Source organism: Podarcis liolepis, assembly GCF_965112155.1.
Source record: "Podarcis liolepis genome assembly, chromosome: 3".
Classification (NCBI taxonomy): domain Eukaryota; kingdom Metazoa; phylum Chordata; class Lepidosauria; order Squamata; family Lacertidae; genus Podarcis; species Podarcis liolepis.
In genome coordinates, this window is record NC_139557.1 from 125,527,520 (window position 1) to 125,545,633 (window position 18,114).

The following is an 18,114-nucleotide window of genomic DNA, read 5'->3' on the forward strand; positions in this document are numbered from 1 at the left end:
GGAGGAGGGGTCGCCACCTTCTCCCCCAGCTTGGCACTGACCAGCGCAGATGCCAAGACAGATTCCTGGCAGGAGAATCAGCAGCTGCTGTGGGATTTGGGGGGGGGGGTCCTCAGAAGAAAGAGCCGGCCTTTGAAACAAAACAAGTCACTTTAATAAGAACAACAGTTAAAGACAAGGAATGAGCTCAATGTGAGCAAGGCTGCTGTGCCCCCCCCCGAGAGCTGGCGGGGGCAAAATGCCCCAAATGCATCTAGCAGGGAGCTGGTCTGGGCCCCACGTGGCTAGCCAACCCCAGCCGGCCCATTGGGGGGGGGCAGCAAAGGGTTTTCCACTGGGCCAGCCAAAGGGAGGCAGAAACCCCCTCCCTGCCCAGGAGCTGTGTGTCACACATAGGGCAGGCTGGGAGAGACCCCTCACCCACCTCCTGCCCCAGAGGCAAAAGCACACAGTCATGGGGAGATGTCCAGTTGGGGGGCAGGGGCTGCTTCTCGCTCCCAGCCCCACCCAAGGGGAAAGGAGGCACCCACAAGCTCCCTGGGGATCTGGCCCCCTTGGGCTCCTCCGTGTCCGTCCTCACAATGCAACCAGGATCCAGCCAGTCCGTCAGTGCCCTGCAAGATGCCCTCTTGGCTCTGGGCGCCTCGAACGAGATCCCCGCCTCCTCCTCCTCCTCGATTTCTGCCGGTGCTGGGGGGGGGGTTGCTCAGCTGACGGCGGGGTGTGCCCCCGGGGGCTCTGCTGCAGGGCTGCCCGCCTGCTCCTCCGTGTCGAACATGGCGCTGAACTGAGCCTGGCACTCCCGGAGGAGCTTGCGGCTGGGGGGGGAGGCCAGGGCCTGGAGGCAGTGCAGACGCACCAGGCCGGACTGGCCCCCCGACAGCAGCCAGGTGTGGCAGGCCAGGTTGGGGCTGAAGCGCACCTGCGGGAGAGGAAGGGCGTCAGGCAGGGAAGTGCAAAGGGGGACAGATCCAGGGGGCTGAGAGAGAGCAAGAGCCTGAGCTCTGGGAGGCCTGAGGAAAGCGGCCAAGGGAAAACTCTCCTCTCTCTCCCCCCACGCGAGAACTTGCAGGGGCGCCATCACAATCATTTTATTATTATTTACACCCCACCCACCTGGCTGGGTTTCCCCATGAAGAAGGTTGGAGGATACAAAACAGATAAAAGAAAGAACTTCTTCACGCAGCGCAGTTAAACTGTGGAACTCCCTGCCACAGGAGGCAGCAACGGCTGCCATTCATGGAGGAGAGGGTTCTGGGGGCTCCTGGCCAGGATGGCTCAGCTCTGCCTCCAGGGCTGAGGGCAGCAAGGCTCCCCAATCCCCGTGGCTGGAACCCCCAAGACGGGAGAGCGCTCTCTTGCCTGGACCCTGCCTTTGGGATCCCCCCAGGCCTTGGGCTGGGCACTGGGAGGACAGGAAGCTGCGCTAGCTGGTTCCTCTGATGCTGCTCTGGGACCCCGCAAGCCAGAGACAGTACATGATGCTTCCAAATGTCTGTTGTTGGAAACAAGCCAGAACTGCTCTTGTGCCAGATTCCGTTTGTGGGTTTCCCTTGGGGGCACGGGGAGAACAGGAGGCTGGACTCACAGGGCCCCCAACGGCTTGATCTCACTACAGTGGTACCTCTGGTTACGTACTTAATTTGTTCTGGAGGTCCGTTCTTAACCTGAAACCGTTCTTAACCTGAAGCACCACTTTAGCTAATGGGGCCTCCCGCTGCCGCCGGAGCACGATTTCTGTTCTTATCCTGAAGCCAAGTTCTTAACCTGAAGCACTATTTCTAGGTAAGTGGAGTCTGTAACCTGAAGCGTCTGTAACCCGAGGTACCACTGTAATCCACTCTGGAGTTCACAGGGGTAGAGCCCCCCCCCCGCTCACCTTGTGCACGGCCTCCAGCTGCAGGCGCCCCAATCCGTCCCCCTCCTTCTCCTCTTCCGCCGGGAGGGGCTTCTTCCTCCCTTTCCGCCTGAAGATGTTCTTGAAGCTCCTCTGGAGAGGGAAGGGGGGGGCTGAGAGAGTTGGTGGGGCCAGGCCAAGTGGGGGGGGGGGCTGCAGCTACATCCCATGGGGCCTCCTGCTGACAGCCGGCGATTGATGGGCTTGGGAAGGAGCCTTATCAGCCAGGAACACACCACAGAACAGCAGCGCACTGGGGATCAGTGATACGAAGCCTGGACACTTGGGGAGGGGACACCCTGCCACCCCCCAGCACACCCAGGTTGCCCCTCCAGGAAGACATAAGGGGTTCAAGCAGCCCCTTGCCCCCCGCTTCCTCCGAGGCCTCACCAGGTCTGTGTCTCGGAAGAGGATGTAGTTCTGGGCCACGGACTCCTGGTACGTCCTGCCCTCCACGGGGGCCACGAGCCTTCCGCCGGGGGCTCCTGTCGACGCCTCCTGGTTGTGGAGGCCGCAGGGGAGCAGGCTGGCCTTGTAGACGGGCTGCGGAAGATGAGAAGGAGGGGAGGGCATGGGGGCACGGCCAGGCACAACAGCCCTGCCCAAAGGCAGCCCAGCTTCAGAATCAAAGGAGATCCCTGGCGCAGCTTTCCCACTGTGGGCACCAGGTTGGCCACCGTGAGAACAGGGCGCCGGACTAGACGGGACTCCCACTGGCCTGATCCAGCAGGGCTCTTCTTCTGTTTCTGTGGAGCCTCCAGGTCCCAAGGCAGTCCATCTACATTCCTAGAGTCTTTGGGGAATTTTGCCATGTGGGGAAGAGCCGCCTGGCCCAGATGGACCCTTGGGCCTGATCCAGCTGCCTCCCCTGACGTTCTTACGGGTGGGCTGTTAAGAGGCAAGGCTCCCCCCAAGTGGGAGGTTTCATGTCCCCGCAGGCAGCAGGAGCCAGAAGCCCCACGTCAGGCACCCCACATTTTCCAGCTCCAGAGTCTTCCCACCCACCCCAAAGGAGTCCCCTTTCCTGATGACACCTTTGCTGCCTGGAGGGGAAGGAGACCTTTTTGGTCCCAACTCAAAGCGCCTCATGGAATCATCCCTGGAAGGGACCTCAAGGGCCATCTAGTCTAGCTCCCTGCAATGCCAGAGGCTTTCACTCAGTGTGGGGCTTGGACCCACGGCCGAGACAGAGAGTCTCCTGGTCTACCAACTGAGCAGCCCCTGCACCCAAACCCGTCTGAGGGGAAAGGGACGTCATGAAGGCTCGGAGCTCCTTTGGACCTCAGCCCTTCTCTCAGAGGGCACAGAAGCCCACCTTTGAAGGGGATGCCCTGTGATGCTCAAGAGGGGGGGGGGGCATTGGGGCTGAAAGCACCCACCTGCCTAGAGGGTCTCCACCCACTGGATCCAACCTGGACTATTCTGTGGCTACACCCATGGGGCTGCTGCTCCCTTCATCCCCAGGGACCCCCACCCTGGATCTAGAGGATGGACGGGTGGGGCAGGCCTCGCTATCTCCCCTGCCGGACCGAAGGCAAAGCTTGTGAGTCCCTTGCGGACCCCCCTCCCTCCCTCCCTCCCGCTCAGCGGCAGCGACACCTACAAATCGGCGCTCCGACGGACGCTTGACGTTGTGCGGGTTGACAGACAGGTCAGGCATCATGGCCGCCACCAGCTCCCCCGTGACGTCTCCAGCAGCCACCGTGTTGAGCCAGTCGGATCCAGAGATGCTCTGGAAGAGGGAGGGAGGGAGGGACGTCACCCGGGCCCACCCCCTTCTTCATTCCCCCCTCCCCAGAAATAAGAGGGCCCCCAGCGCCCCAAGGTTGCCCCCGTGTTGCCCTCCAACGCACGAGGCAGAGGAGACCCTGCTTACCCACACGGTGCCCTTCCGAGGGGCCACAAAGTAGGCCCGGAAGCCCAGGTAGCCGGCGTCCAGGTAGTGGATCCCACACAGGCCGTACCTGCAATGCAAGAGGGGGGCCGGGTGAAGAACGAGGCGGGGCGGGAAGCAGACCATTCCCCTGCCAAACAGGCCTCATCGTCAGAAAGCTCTTCTTAATTCCTGCCCCCTCCCCACTGCCATCCCAGAACAGCTCATGAATTTCATGGGAGCCAGCCTGACGCCTGCTGGGGTTGGCAGGTCTTCAGAACAAGGGCACCCTCTGCCAAGCACACCCTGCTGCCCTCTGCCCCCCACAGAAAAGCACAGTGGCCAAGCAGATCCCCTGGATTTCAGCTGCCACAGCCCTCTCCCCCTTGAGGATTCCAGCAACGGGGAGGCAGAGCCCAGCCGTCCTGGCCAGCAGCCCTCCCCTCTCCGCACTCACGAGGCATAGCAGTTGTCCTGGGCCACCGTGATGCCGCTGTAGGGCAGCAGCCAGGCGATCTCCGTGCTCAGAAAGCGCTTGATGCTCTGGAGCGGCTCGTACAGCCGCCGCAGGTCCCAGTACTTGATCTTGCGGTCGTTCCCGGCCGTCACCATGAAGTTGCTGGAGCAAGCAAGGGGGAGGCGGCTCAGCGACGGAGGTCCTGGCAAGGTCCAACTGCTGGCAGGGTTGACCCACTCTGGGCTTGGTCCCTTTGGGGGTCTCCTCCCAGGCAGAGAGGAGGAGGAGGCTGGAGGAAGTCCCCCCCCCCGCTAAGCACGGCCCCCACCTGTTGGCTTTGCACCACTGGATGTTGCGCACGGCGTGGTCGTGGGCCAGGAAGCAGTGGAAGGGGTAGAGCTTGAGGGAGCCGTCCGGCTGACGCACTCGCTGCAGCAGGGAGCGGCTGGCCAGGTTCCAGAGGGCCACTGTGCCTGGAAGGCAGAGAAGAGTGGAATTGGAGGGGAGCTCAAGGGTCAGCCAGCCCAACGGCTGGAAAGCAAGAATCAGAACTCAAGCATCCCTGACAAGCGGCCAGAGGAGGTGGAGGGTGCATCACCTTCCGAGGAGGAGGCTGGGATTGGGAGCCTGTGCTGGGGGACACACACATTCCCCACCCCCACCCCGAGCCTCCAGTTTCAGCTGCAGGGCTTTCTCCTCTCACCATCATAGAATCCAGCTGCCAGGCGTTGGTGAGGCTTCGCCGGCATCCAGGCCAAGCTGAGGCACTGTCCGCATTGGGAGGGGCTCCCGGCCTGGATGGCCCCCACCTGCAGGGAGGCCACGCACTGGACCTGCAGGGATGGAGGAGGAGGAGCAGTTGGGGGGGGAGGCCAGAGAAGGAGCCCCACGGAAACTCAAGGGTCGGGGGCCACCTTGGCACACTCAAGATTCCAGGACTGACCTCCCGACCCCCATGCCAAGGGGGCTTCAGCCTTTCCAGAGCTGCAGCTGGACCAATGAGGGAGGCAGCTGGCTGCACATGGGCAAGCTCAGGGAGCCCCCTTTGTCCCTGCCCCTCAGAACATGGGCAGCTTGGAGGGCTCAGGATGCGGCTCCAAGAGATCCAGGACTTACCTTGCAAATGGTGTGCCGGGGGGAGGACCCACCTAGGAGGAGGAGGAGGAGGGAGAGATGCTGTGAGGCCTGGAGCAGCCTCCATGGGGTGAGAGAAAGCGCCCCCCACCCCCACCTCAGCCAAGCCAGGTTGCCCCCTCCTACCTGACGCAAGCAAGGTTAGGATTCTCAGGCTGCTCAAGCCAAAGCCCCCCCCCAGTGCTCTAGACCCACCCGCAGGCGGCACCCCCATTTCCTGACTCAGGCTGGCTGTAGCCCCTGCCTTGCAAAAGAGACCTTTCTTAAAAGGCACCGGCAGAGAAATTGCCTGATAGCTCTTAGGGTGGCAGTGGAGCAGTTGCTTCAGAAGGATTGAGGGATCTCTGAGAAGCAGGCCGGGGGGGGGGGGACTCTTGGGCTGGGGCAGCAGCCGCCTCCTCCAAGGCCCTCCTTGGATCAGGAGATGGAGATGGGGGGGGGGCGAGGCTGGCTGGCTGCACCTCCGTCAGGGAGCCGGCTGTCAGCCAGAGATGCCCTCGAAGGCACTGCCAGGCAGAGGGCTGAGCAGTGGAGTCTCCTGGAGGGCGTGTCTGGAGAGGGAGGTGGGACCGAGCCTCCTTTATCCCCCCCGAGGAGGCAGGGCTGAGCCCCCCCAAGGCCGCCTGCCTGCGGCCTCATCCATCACTCCTGCAGACAGATATCATTACAAGGCTCATTAGCTGACACGGCTGGCTGAGCACCCAGGCCGCTGCTCGCCCCCCCCCCCCGCCCCACCAGGGAGGGGGCAGCTGCCTCTGCCAGAACGTTTTGGGCGAGAGACTCTCTTCCGCCACCCCATAAAACAGCCCTGAGCTGGCAAAACACCAGGCAAGGAGAGAAAGAAAGGGGGGAGCTCCTTGCCACCCGCCAAGGGAACCACACTGGCCCAGCCCTGGGGCCCAGCCCTCCCCGTGACCCTTCGCGGCTCTTCCTACCTGTTACCTGGGCTCTCCGGGAGCCACGCAGGTCCTCTGCGTGAGGCAGGCTGTACAGCAGCACCTTGCCGTCAGAGAAGGCCACGGCCAGCAGCCCCAGGCGGCTCATCTGGGAGGGCGACTGCTGGGGACAGGAAAGAGAGCTGGGAGACGCCACGCTGTGGGGCCAGCAAGCAGCCGGCTTTGCCAGCCTGCCCCCCCCCCCCCGGCAGCCTCTGTGCTCTCTCTCTCAAGCGCACTGGGAAGCGGGTGCCCAGAGACGCCCCCCGTACCTTGTGGCGGGTGGCAGGGGGCTCCCAGGCGCCGCTGGGGCAGAACTTCATATCCCAGATGCAGCCGTGGTCGGTGGCAATGCCATAGGCCAGTCCCGGCTTGGTGGCTGACCTGGGAAGGGGAGAGAAGGCAGGGAGAGGCGGTCATAGCACAGAAGCAGCGTGGCCATTCAGACTCCAGCATAGCAGCGTGGCCACGTCTTCGAGAGGAATCACAGAAGGGACCCCAGGGGTCATCTAGCCCAACCCCCTCCAGCAAACGGGTGACAGCTAAAGCATCTCTGGCAGGCGGCCACCCAAGGGAGCAAGGGAGGGAGCCCAGTCCACTGCTGCTGAAGAAGAAGAGTTTGGATTTGATATCCTGCCTTTCACTCCCCTTCAGGAGTCTCAAAGCGGCTCACATTCTCCTTTCCCTTCCTCCCCCACAACAAACACTCTGTGGGGTGAGTGGGGCTGAGAGACTTCAGAGAAGTGTGACTGGCCCAAGGTCACCCAGCAGCTGCAGGTGGAGGAGCAGGGAAGTGAACCCGGTTCCCCAGATTACGTGACTACCGCTCTGAACCACTACACCACGCTGGCCGGAAGGCCTTCCTGAGGTTTCCTCGGAATCTCCTTTCTGGGAACTTGAACCCTCCCCTCCAGAGCAGCAGCAAGCGCGTTGGTCCTGTCTTCCTTGTGGCATCTCCTCACTCCCCCCCCCCCGTGCCCTCTTTCATGCCAGGGGCCCAGAGAGGCCCAGCTCACAGGTGCCAGCCTCTCTGGTCCTGCAGCAGAGAAAGCCCCTCCTCGCCTGCCCTCCCGCCTTGCCCAGGGGTCCCTGGAGATCAGGACATGTCCCTGCTGAGCTCCACTGGGTGGCCACCAGGCTGCCCTGGGGGAAGGCAGGGCCAAGGAGCGCTGCAGGGGACTCCCCACTCACCCTGCCTCCTGCTGGAGGGGCCCCAGCTCCCAGAGCTGGAGCAGCGCTGGCCCCGCATGGGTCCCCGCCAAGCTGTGCCGGTCGTCCATGCCGGGATTGCAGTAGATGGCTGCGTACTGGGAGGCCGGGGCGCCTTCTGGGGTGGGGCACCACTCCATGGCCCAGACGGGACCCCCCACAAAGAAGGTGACGTCCAGGCGCTCCTCGTGGGGCTGCAAGGCGTTGAACCTGCCAGAGGGGAAAGAGGAGGGGGGTCTTGCCAAGGGGCTCACAGGCCGGGAGTCTCCCTTCAAACAGGGCAGATGAAACTCCTTCCTGAAGGAGGGCAGGGCTGGCCACCAAGAGGATTAGGCAAATTCCTGGAGGAGGAGGAGAGGGCTCTCAGGGGCTCCTTCTCTGCCTCCAGAGTCAGGCTTTGGAAGCCCCAGGACGGGTGATTTGCTCTTGTGCTCAGAACCTGCTGGCTGGTTTCCCACAGGCAACTGAGAACAGGGAGCTGGACTCCTGGGGCCCTTGGCCCGATCCCACAGGCGGTTCCCAGGCTCCTCAGGTACTGCGAGATGGACTCTCGGCTGAACGGCGGGAGAGACGTTTACATAAAGTGACCGGCACCTGTTGATCCGGTAGAGGACGCTGCTTTCTTCGTGGAGGCCTTCGCGCTTGATGCAGAAGAGCGGGGACTTGGTCTCGCTGGGGAGGTATTCCTCAGCTTCGCTTTGGAAGAGGAAGGAGGAAAGAGGGGAAACTCACTCCAGGGATCTCCTTAACACACCCACACCCCCTGACCCCTTTGGGCTCTCGCAAGAGGCAGGGCTGCCCATGCAAAGCGGCCTCTTTCCTGGTGGAGATTTGGGGCTCCTCCTGCTGCTGGTGGCGGCAGCAGTGGTAAAGGGCCCAGAGGGCATGCCTCGCGGGGCACCCTCTCTCTCCCCAGCACGCGCTCCCCCCCCCCATTATTGCAACTGCCAACCTGGGTCCAGATGTTCTTCAGAGTTACTGGCACCTGCCCCCCCTTCTTTGTCAGGAGGCCACTCACCTCTCCGAGAGGAAGACCCACTTCCGGGCAGAGGGCACCCACTCTGGAAACTCCCAGTGGGAGTAGAGCTGCTCACGCCTGCAAGCAAACACAGCCACATGGCGTCAGAGAGAACTGCAGCAGGGAACGGGGCCAGCCCAGAGGGCGGCATCCTGGCAGCCTCAGCAGGAACAAACCCAGGCAGTCCTCTGTAGTGATCAGGTGGGACTGCTATGAGGAATTATGAAATATGGAGCAAGCCATTTGTGTCAGCAAGGAAAGCCTTGCGTTGCCTGGGCTTGAGCCATTCTGATATGATTTCTGCTCAATCCACGCCTCTGCATCTCTGTCCTATTTCTCTGCCTGACAGGCACACACAAGCATTCTACACACAGGCCAGTTGCTTCACCAGGCATCCTGGGCCATAAAGATAGTAGGTAACTTCTTTGATGTACCCCTCCTTGGCTTTGTTAATCTTAGGGCCAGGAAATAGAGTTTCACACAGGAGGATCTTCCTTGCCATCCTTCCCCTCATGTTTACTGCTTGTTTATGACCTCTGGGGTTGCTGAATGCGTTCCTCTGTTCCTCTTTTATTTACCCCAGAATGTATGCATGCTCAAGTTAGGTCTTTGTAGTTTTATTTAACTTTGTCCCCACATGAGGTTTTTTGAAATGCTCAGAGGAAATCTGATTGGTTCTTACGGACACTATGTAAAAAGTTCTTTTGTGAATAAAATGACCTGGGCCAAGGGGTGGACAGATTACTATTATTGGCACCCCTCCCAGAGTCTTGCTGGTCAAGCCTTGTGCGTATTTTATTAATCAGAGTCCAATCCTTCCTTGCTTTTGGGACACAGCAGTCCTCGCCCTCGGGGTCCCAGCTGGAGTCCCTGGAACCCGCACCAGCCTGAATGTTTCAGGCGCACAGTCCCCCCCCCCCCCGATCGTATTGTTTGAAGGGCAGTACAATGAGTGCAGCTCCTTTCCGTACTGTAGGGCCATACAGTAAAGGAGCTGAGCTCTGTCCCGGTGGCAGCAGCAGCACAATTGCAAGGCAGGGACCCTCCCCTTTCCTCCCCCCCCCATTCCTGTGCTTCAGTTCCCCCACCAGCAAGGCAAAGTGGGGCAGGCAGCCCCCAACTTACACGCGGTGGGTGATGGAGAGCGCCTTCCAGATGGGGGCCATGATGGAGTTGTGTAAGCCGTTGGACGCAAACCCTCGGCAGTGGCTCTTGGGCCTCTGGGGAGAAGGAGGAGGGGGTCAGGGACAGAGGCCCATGGAGCCCACCCTCCCAAGCCAGCAGCCCCCAGAGAAAGGCCGGGCTTCCTCCTCATTCACAGAGGCCTCTGAGCAGACCACCAAGATAGTCACCGCTGCTCCACGCAGGCCGGGCTCCAGGTCGGAGTCGGAGACCTCGCTGAGCCGCAAGTCGCTGTCCTCTTCCTCCTCCTCCTCTTCCTCCTCCTCCTGCAAGAGCCCTTCCTCCGAGGGGTTGAAATCCGCATCCTCCTCGCTCTCCCGCTTCTGGCTCTGGGGCTTCCGGCCTCGCCGCTTCCGGCTGGGCTCCTCCGGCCGCGGGGCGTTGTCCAAGGGCTCGCTGCAAGCGGGCGGCTGGTACACAGAGGTCAACTCTTCGGCCAGCTCCTGCAGGTACAGAAGGGCTCTGCGGGGAGAAGGGGGGGGGGAGCAGGGACAAATGGTCACAAGACCCCCCAGATCTTCAGGGCAAGAGCCAGAACTGAAGAAGGGTGGGAACAGGGTGGGGCTGCGACAGGCCCCAAACACAGCCCGCCTGGCTCCAGCCCCTCCCCGTCCTCTGGGCCAAAGTGCTGCTTCCAGAAGTCCTGCAGCTCCAAGTGCCACACAAATTCTGGAAGCTCCCATGAGAGGAAGTGAGGACTAGCAACCTGGATGGCTTTAAAAGAGGATTAGACAAATTCTTATATTCTTAAGTGTCTTTGTCCAGTTATTGTGACACAGACTCCACCGAGTGCCAGCACCAGCTCCCTCCTCTCTCTGCATCATTCTGCAGAACTTTGCCTTGCATGCAGATATCTGCAGAGTCAATTAATTATGCCATACAATTTGTGGACTAGGATTTCTTTAATCTTTTCCCACTTGGTTTTTGCTCGATTCAAAACACAAACAACCAGAGGACAGCTTCCACTGAAAGCCCAGCAGAAAACAGGCTCCACTTGGCCCCAACTCCATGAGGTCACCAGGTGAGGCCCATGTGGAATCCCGTTCCCCACGTCTTGAAATCCTCTTAGGAAGTCCTGACCTGCTCAGGAGAGGTGCCTGGATCAGCCCAAAGGTTTCTTTAGTCCAGCATCCTGTTCTCAGGGGGGCCAGCCTGATGCTCCACAGATAAGCCCCCAGCGTGTCTGGAGCAGGGGAGCCCCCTGCCTGCCTGTGACTCCCAGAATCTGGGACTGAGACGCTGCTGCTTCTGATGGGGAGGCAGAACACAGCCATGGTAGCCAGTAGCCGCTGACGGCCTTTTCCTCCCCCAACTGGGATGGCTTTAAAAGAGGATTAAGCCCATTTATAGAGGAGAATGAACCCATGATTCCATGCATGGCTAGCAATGGCTACTAGTCACGGTGGCTCAGCTCTGCCTCCAGTTGGAAGCAGCAAAGCTTCAGAAGTCCAGGGGCTGGAACCGGCTGAAGAGGAGACTGGGCTCTTGTGCTCAACTCCTGTTGGCATCCGGTCGGCCACTGTGAGAACAGGGTGCTGGACTGCCTTCCGGTTGGTCGCTCAGTAATGGCAGTTGGGAGCTCTTTCAGCTGAAAGAGCCCCAGCGCTCTGAAGTCGGGGGAGACCACGAGAGCATTGTGGTTCCCCAAAATACCCTCAGATTGGGCGTTCTGAGGACCTGGAGATCCGGCGGGTGCCTTTTTGTGACTCCCCCGCTCCCCGGTAAGCTTGGAAGAGCCCTGAGAGCGAGCAGGGTTGGAGACGCAGCACAGCGGAAACAATTGCTTCCTTCAAAGCGCCAAGCTCGGAGACTGGTGATCGTGAGTGGCCAATTCCTTCTTGGAGAAAAGACTTAAAATTGGGAACTGTAAGTAAAAGCAAAGTACTAATTCGAAAAAAATCAGCGGGGAAAAAGGGATTTAAAAACGGAGGTCGGTCCCTTTTGTTGGAGGAACTTAGAATCAATGTGCAAAGACCGAAGCCTTAAAGGAAAAAAGATCTTTGAAACTTTGCAGGCAAACTTCTGCCCCCCTTCTCCAGAGGGAAGAGGGGGGAATTGTTTTAAAGAAGACTGCGGTATTGAGTAAAGAGGCTCCTACATTCCGTAGCGGACCCCCCCCGCCCCCCCGGAGGCGTCACAATGGAAGAGGAAACATTTCATCTCTGTTCCCATTGACTTTGCTACATTGTATCCTGTGGCTGTCTGGTTATACTTTAAAATGTCCAAAAGTGTCTTTTCCCTTTAGGATTGACTACAAATATTTAAAGAAAAAAGGGGGACTGGGGGGGGGGGAATCTCTCTTCTCAGCCTGTTTTTAGAGAACAGGGAGGCTGCTGTCTGGCTGACACCTGTGGGACTGGCGGAGGGAATCTGTTTTTTTCTCTCACTACACCAGGCTGTGGGACCGACCTTGGAATTCCTAAGCCATTATGTTTGTTATGCAGACAAGACGTGGCTCTAAAAATCAACCCTTTGAGGAATCATTCACAATACTGAATGATATTAGAGATTGTTTAAATCGCAATACAGCAAGCATAGAAAAGTTGGACAAAAGGTTTGAAGCTTTAAACTAATTGGAAGAGCTTGCAAACACCAGACAGGCTTAGGATTTAAATATGTAATATGATGAATTAATATGTTTAATGCTGATCTGGAAAGAAAGAAAGATGTTAAGTGATTAAGGTTATGACTTATGTTTGTTGGTTTATTTGTTTATCTGTGTGTTTAAAATTTTGTGAAAAAGCAATAAAAAAATTGGGGGGGGAAAGAGAGACCGGGATGCTGGCTTAGATAGGCCGCTGGCTTAATCCAGCAGTTTTTTCTCCTGTTGTTATAGAATCTCCAAGTCCAGAGGCAGTCTATCTAGATTCCTAGGTTCCCTGGGGCAGGAATCTGGGCTCCATGGGCAACAGGCCTGATCAAGCAGCCTCTCTTTACATTCAATCCCCTTTTGAAGCCTTCCAGGCTGCTGGCCATCGCTGCCTCCTTTCTCCCTGGGCCCAAGAAGGCAGCGCCACTCCTGCTCAGTAGTCAAAGAGCTACCAGCGAGTTCCTCCCCCTGCCCGCCAACGCCTCTCGCTTACACTTTTGCCGCCCTCCGCTTTGGGCGCCCCCCGGGCGTCGTCTCCAGACAGTCCAGCCCTCCATCACCGGCCAGCAGCTTCTGTTGGCAGAGGGGTTCGGGCGCCTGACACTCCAGTCCCTGCGACAGCTTCCTCAGGAGCAGCTCCGCCTTGGACTTGCGCCCCCGCTTCTTCGGCACTTTCACAGGCAGGGGCGGGCCGTTCTCCGAAGGCCCGGGGGCCTCGGGGGGCCCCTGGGGCTCCTGGCGGTCAGGGCCTCTGCCGGCGGCGCCTCTCTTCTTGCGGGGCCTGCGACCACGCGGGCGCTTCTGGGCGGACGGGAGAGCTGCCGGCTGCTCTTTGGCAGGAACCAAGGCTGCCTCTGGGGAAGCGCAGAGTCCATCTGCTTGGAAAAGGAAGGGCCAGGTTAGGTAAGTAGCCGCTGCCATGCCAGGCGGAAGAGGGCTCCCAGCTCCTGCCTCCCCTCCCCCACCTCCAGCCTCAGCTCCCCACAACTGAAGCCTGCCAGGTCTGAGGACAGGGAGCCAGAGGGATGGACTTATTTTTATATGGAGGGCTGAACATGGCCTCTTTCTCGGCAGGGGTCATTTTGTCGGGACTGCAGCACACAGGTAGAGAAGGATTAACTTCTCCACACACACGGCAACCCTAGCAAAAAAGACCTCATTAGCACTGTAATTAGGGTTAACAAAAAAAGTCTTCCTAGTCAAGCCGATGGGAGCTCCTCCTCTCGCAAAAAACCATCATTGCTGCACTTATTTATCTCATTTATATCCGACCTTTTCCTCCAAGGGGCTCAAGGTCATGGGGGCAGATCTCCACTCATTTTATTCACACAACCACCTTGGGAGCTAGGTGAGGCCGAGGGGCAGTGACAGGCTCTCCAGGTTACCCAGTGAGCTTCACAGCTGAGCGTGGATTCAACCCCTGGTCTCCCAAGTCCTAGTCCAATGCTCCAAGCATTGCACCACACTGTGACCGTGGCAGTGATCACAGAGTGTATGTGTGCTTGTCTCCTTAACTGTGGAGTCCAGCAGCTGCTCATCCAGCTGGTCTTCCTCAGCGCTCCTCCCAGTCCCTGCAGAGTTACAGGTTCTACCCAAATCCTCCCCAGAATCTCATCAGCCTCCTCATCAGAACCATTTCTGCAGAGATTTCAGGTGCTGTGATGCTGCCCCAACTCCCTCCTTCCCCCAACTCCCCAAAGGCATCACCCTCCCTAAGATAAAGGCAGAACCTGCCCCCTCATCCCCCCCACTTGAACCCCCTCCTTCTGCACCAGATTATCTCCCTGCAGGGCAGAATGGAAGAAGGACACCCCCCCATTTCCCGGGCATGTTCAGTAAGAAAGACCTGCTTGCCCAAGGGACCTGTGCCTAATTTTGCAGCTCCTTCAGCAAGCCCTGGCCCCCCTCCCAGGCAGATCCCAGAGGGTCCCCAAAGTCTGGATTAAGGAAAATAAGCCCCGTTTAGGGCCTCAAGGGAAGGTGGGCACCACAGAAATGGTCACAGGTTAGCTGGTCACAGATCAATCCGATGAGAGTTCATTTTCTCAGTTTCATTTCATTTCAAAAATATTTTTTTATTTTATGGTTAATTACTGTTTCTATTTTGAATTCAATACACCTGGGGGCACCAAAATCTTCTAAGTGCTTAGGGCCTCTAAGGGTCTTAATCCGGTTCTGCATAACACCCAGAAGCAACTTCCTGGAGGCCTTGGGGTTGGGGCTCCCCTTCTGCCAGCCTCCTTCTGCAGGTGGCTTACAGGATCCCAGCCCCCAGAGACGTACCAAGGGCTTCCCGAGCGCCTGTCTCCTCTGCTTGCCCCTTCAGCTGTGTAGAAGGCAGCTTGCCTTTGGTCTCTAGGCCACTCTTCTTGCAGGGGGGGCTCTGTGGCCTGGGCCATTCTTCCTGCGGGCAGCTTTCCGTAGGGGGGCCTATTGCTGCTGCTGCTGTGCTTGCCTCGCTCAGACACGCTGCTCCCGCCGAGGCCAGCGCTTCTGGGGCAGGATAGTTCTGCCCGCCCCAGCAAGGGTCTCTACGGCAAGGCTCCATGCAAAGGATACGGCTGGCACATCCATCTGCTCGGTCTGCGGCTTCCCTGGCTATCCCCATGGCACAGCTTGGCGTGGGGCAAGGTTCCATGAAGGCACCACAGTGACTCAGGCAGGTGCGACTCCCATCTTGCACTGGGACCTGCCTGTGAAAGAGAGAGGCAAAGGAACAAGGAAAGCTGTGGGGAGGACAGTCATCTCAGAGCAAATAAGCAGATGAAAGAAACGGCGCTGTTTTAATTATTTTATCGCATTTAGATCCCATGTTTTCCTCCAAGGAGCTCACATAAATGTCACTGGGGCTAAATTATTCTACTTATTTTGAACATGCTTTGGGGGGGGGGGGGACTTCCTTTGGCCAAGAACATGTTCACACAACATCAGGGTTTTATGTAGGAGGTTACTACTATAATAAACTATATAGCATCTAGATGGTAATTTTCCAGTATTAGAAAAACTGTGGAAATGTAATGTGAGCCAAATAACTAGTATAAACCTAATGTTTTATTATACAGTGGTACCTCGCAAGACGAATGCCTCGCAAGACGAAAAACGCGCAAGACGAAAGAGTTTTCCGTTTTTTGAGTCATTCCGCAAGACGAATTTCCCTATGGGCTTGCTTCGCAAGACGAAACGTCTTGCGAGTTTGTTTCCTTTTTCTTAAAGCCGCTAATAGCCGCTAAGAGCCGTGCTTTGCAAGATGAAAAAACCACAAGACGAAGAGACTCGCGGAACGGATTAATTTCGTCTTGCGGGGCACCACTGTAGTTACCTTGGGTTTCATAAAATGATCTTTGAAATTCTTCCGTAAGTAAACCACCCAGAGATCTTCAAATGAATTGCGGTATACAATTTTAAGAAATAAAACGAATAAATACAGTGATACCTTGGGTTAAGTACTTAATTCGTTCCGGAGGTCTGTTCTTAACCTGATACCGTTCTTAACCTGAAGCACCACTTTAGCTAATGGGGCCTCCTGCTGCCGCCGGAGCACGATTTCTGTTCTCATCCTGAAGCCAAGTTCTTAACCTGAAGCACTATTTCTGGGTTAGCAGAGTCTTTAACCTGAAGCGTTTGTAACCTGAAGTGTATGTAACCTGAGATACCACTGTAAATGAATTTTAGCTTCACAACCACCCTGTGAGGTGGGTCAGGCTGAGACAGTGAATGACCCAAGCTCCCCCAGTGAGCTTCCTTGTTGTGGGAATTTGAACTCTGGTCCCTTAGGCTGGCTGTCCTCTCCATGCACCATCACTGTGGGAGCAGAAGGGGGGGCTGTGGGCCCTTTGCTTCAGCAACAGGAAACCTTCTGCACTCAGGGAGGCTCCTCACACCATCTGGACCCCTCAGGGGGCACAGCAGCCTGCTCATCCCTAACAGGTTGGAGCCTCCATGGGGCTGAGGGGAAGCTCAACTGCAAAAATAAATGTCACAAAGCCAGGAAGGATTCAAAGCTCACGAGACAAGGGAAAATCTCCCCACTGGCTATGTTACATAGCAAAATAAGACGGGCTGTTGCACATGCACTCTTAACATTGTTGTTGTTGTTCAGTCGTTTAGTCGTGTCCAACTCTTCGTGACCCCATGGACCAGAGCACGCCACTCTTTTATTTCATTCTGTCAGATACGGATTGACTCATTCATCTGAGATCCCTGAATGGTTTTTGTTACCTTAATTACCCCTTAAAGTGGGCAATCGATCAAGTGCCACAGATTAATCTGGAGAGTTTAATGCCCTGCTGGACAGCCTGGATAGCTCAGCTGGTGAGAGGCTGGTGCTGATAACGCCAGGGCTGCCGGTTCGATCTCTGCAAGGGCGATGGACTATTGATCCTCCGGGTTCCTCCCAAGGACTGGCCAAGGATCAGCTTTGGCGCCCAGAGGTGATGGGCTGGGGGATCCAGTGGGATCCCGGACCTGCACTTGCTGCCTGGCCAGGGCCGCTCCCCCCCCCGCCAGAGACCTGCCTCGGGGGCCGCATCTCGGGGGCCCCGTCCCCCCCCCCCCCCGCCGTGCAGGCGAGACCCCCGAGCGGGAGACCCGCCCCCTTCAGGAAGGGGCGGGGCCAGGCGCTCTCTCCGCGGAGAACGAGGCCCGTCCGCTCCGCCCGGCGCCCGCGGAGGCGTCTTTGGCCCCGGCCTGGCGACTCCGGCCCGCGCCTCACCTCTCGCTCCCCGAAGCCGGTCTCCGGCCGAAGCAGCAGCGGCAGCGGCGCCCCAGCAGCCAAGATGGCGGCCGCCACGGGCGCGCAGCGATGACCGCAAGCCCCTGACGTCACTTCCGTCCCGCGACGCGGAAGCTCTCCCGGCGGCGCTGGCGGCGGCTCTTCCCCGCCTCCTTCATCCGCTCGCCGCGGGCGTCGCAGCCTCGGGAGCCGCCTTCGCCTTCACGCCCCCGCCCCGCCGCCCCTCCGGCCGCGACGAGCGGAACCGCGCGAGCCCCGCCCCCTCCGCGGGTGCCGCCGACGTCACTTCCTCCGCGCGCCTCGCCGGGAAAGGGGCTGCAGCGCCCCCTGGCGGCCGAGGCGCCGCGCGCAGCTTCTTTGTTCCTCCCGCGGCGGGTCGAGGGGCGTGGGAACGCGGAGACACGCGTCGGACCCGCGAAAGGCCCCAAGGGCGAGGCGCCTCGCCAAGCGAGCTGTGGGTCTCTCGGGCCCGTTGATTGGGGCCACAGGCCCCCCAGCTTTTAAGGGGCAGCCAGGAGCCGCTTGGCTTAAGGCAGTGCCCCCCCCCCGCACACTGACACCCCCAATCACAGGGCCGTGGCGTCGGAAGGTACCCCGAGGGTCATCCAGCCCAGCCCCCTGCAGGGCAGGAATCTTAGCTGAAGCCTCCATGACCGACAGCCGTTCTTGCTGGTCCAAGAGGAAAAGGAGACAACAGGCTTTTGGTGGTCTTCACCTGACCCGCCCCCCCCCCCCCATAATCTGACACAAGCCTGGTCAAAAGTTTAGCAGGAATAATAAACCCAGAGAAAAGGAGACATTTGGATAGGCCCTTCGTGAGGAGCTGACAATATTCTGCTTTAAATGTAATAGGGCTGTTGGGTTTTTTGCCCTGTGTTTTCATGCTTACACTGATTTTTCTGTAAAGCGCCCTGGGTTTGTTCCAAGAAGGGAGCCCAAAAAGTGGGCAAGGAAATCAGTGAGCATCTTGGGCCACAGGAATCAACCAGGATCTGAAGAGAATCAGGCTCTGCCGTGACTGGCACTTCCTTTCATGTTGTGAACCGCCCTGTGATCTTTGGATGAAGGGCACTATAGAAATTCAATA

At 58.4% G+C, this 18,114-nt stretch overlaps 1 protein-coding gene across 4 annotated transcripts; it reads right to left on the bottom strand.

Moving 5' to 3' along the window:
- Positions 1-131: 131 nt before the first annotated feature.
- GTF3C2 (general transcription factor IIIC subunit 2) lies at positions 132-17,320 on the bottom strand. Of its 4 annotated transcripts, none has more exons than XM_083494249.1 (19): positions 17,007-17,320; positions 14,579-14,984; positions 12,789-13,170; positions 9,876-10,167; positions 9,649-9,743; positions 8,524-8,601; positions 8,100-8,201; positions 7,488-7,715; positions 6,569-6,680; positions 6,297-6,417; positions 5,344-5,375; positions 4,931-5,060; positions 4,556-4,700; positions 4,228-4,389; positions 3,774-3,861; positions 3,501-3,629; positions 2,288-2,440; positions 1,880-1,990; positions 132-922 (listed from the first exon to the last, which is right to left on the bottom strand). In XM_083494249.1, the coding sequence occupies exons 2-19, from the start codon at positions 14,931-14,933 to the stop codon at positions 707-709; spliced, it is 2,931 nt and encodes a 976-aa protein (XP_083350375.1). In that variant the 5' UTR covers positions 14,934-14,984; positions 17,007-17,320; the 3' UTR covers positions 132-706. The 4 variants fall into 4 exon arrangements, with proteins under 4 accessions (XP_083350375.1, XP_083350373.1, XP_083350372.1 ...); XM_083494247.1 differs by having other exon boundaries at positions 14,579-14,988; positions 17,007-17,314; XM_083494246.1 differs by having other exon boundaries at positions 12,789-13,173; positions 14,579-14,988; positions 17,007-17,297.
- Between the last annotated feature and the right edge of the window lie 794 nt (positions 17,321-18,114).

Bases quoted from the DNA above. Each gene is read 5' to 3' on its own strand.
- GTF3C2 (XM_083494246.1), bottom strand. From the start codon at position 14,933: ATGGAACCTTGCCCCACGCCAAGCTGTGCCATGGGGATAGCCAGGGAA. The intron at 10,168-12,788 runs GTAAGCGAGAGG...TTCTCCCCGCAG, and splicing joins AAGCGGAGGGCGGCAAAAGT to AGCCCTTCTGTACCTGCAGG. The intron at 7,716-8,099 runs GTGCCGGTCACT...CCCCTCTGGCAG, and splicing joins GTCCTCTACCGGATCAACAG to GTTCAACGCCTTGCAGCCCC.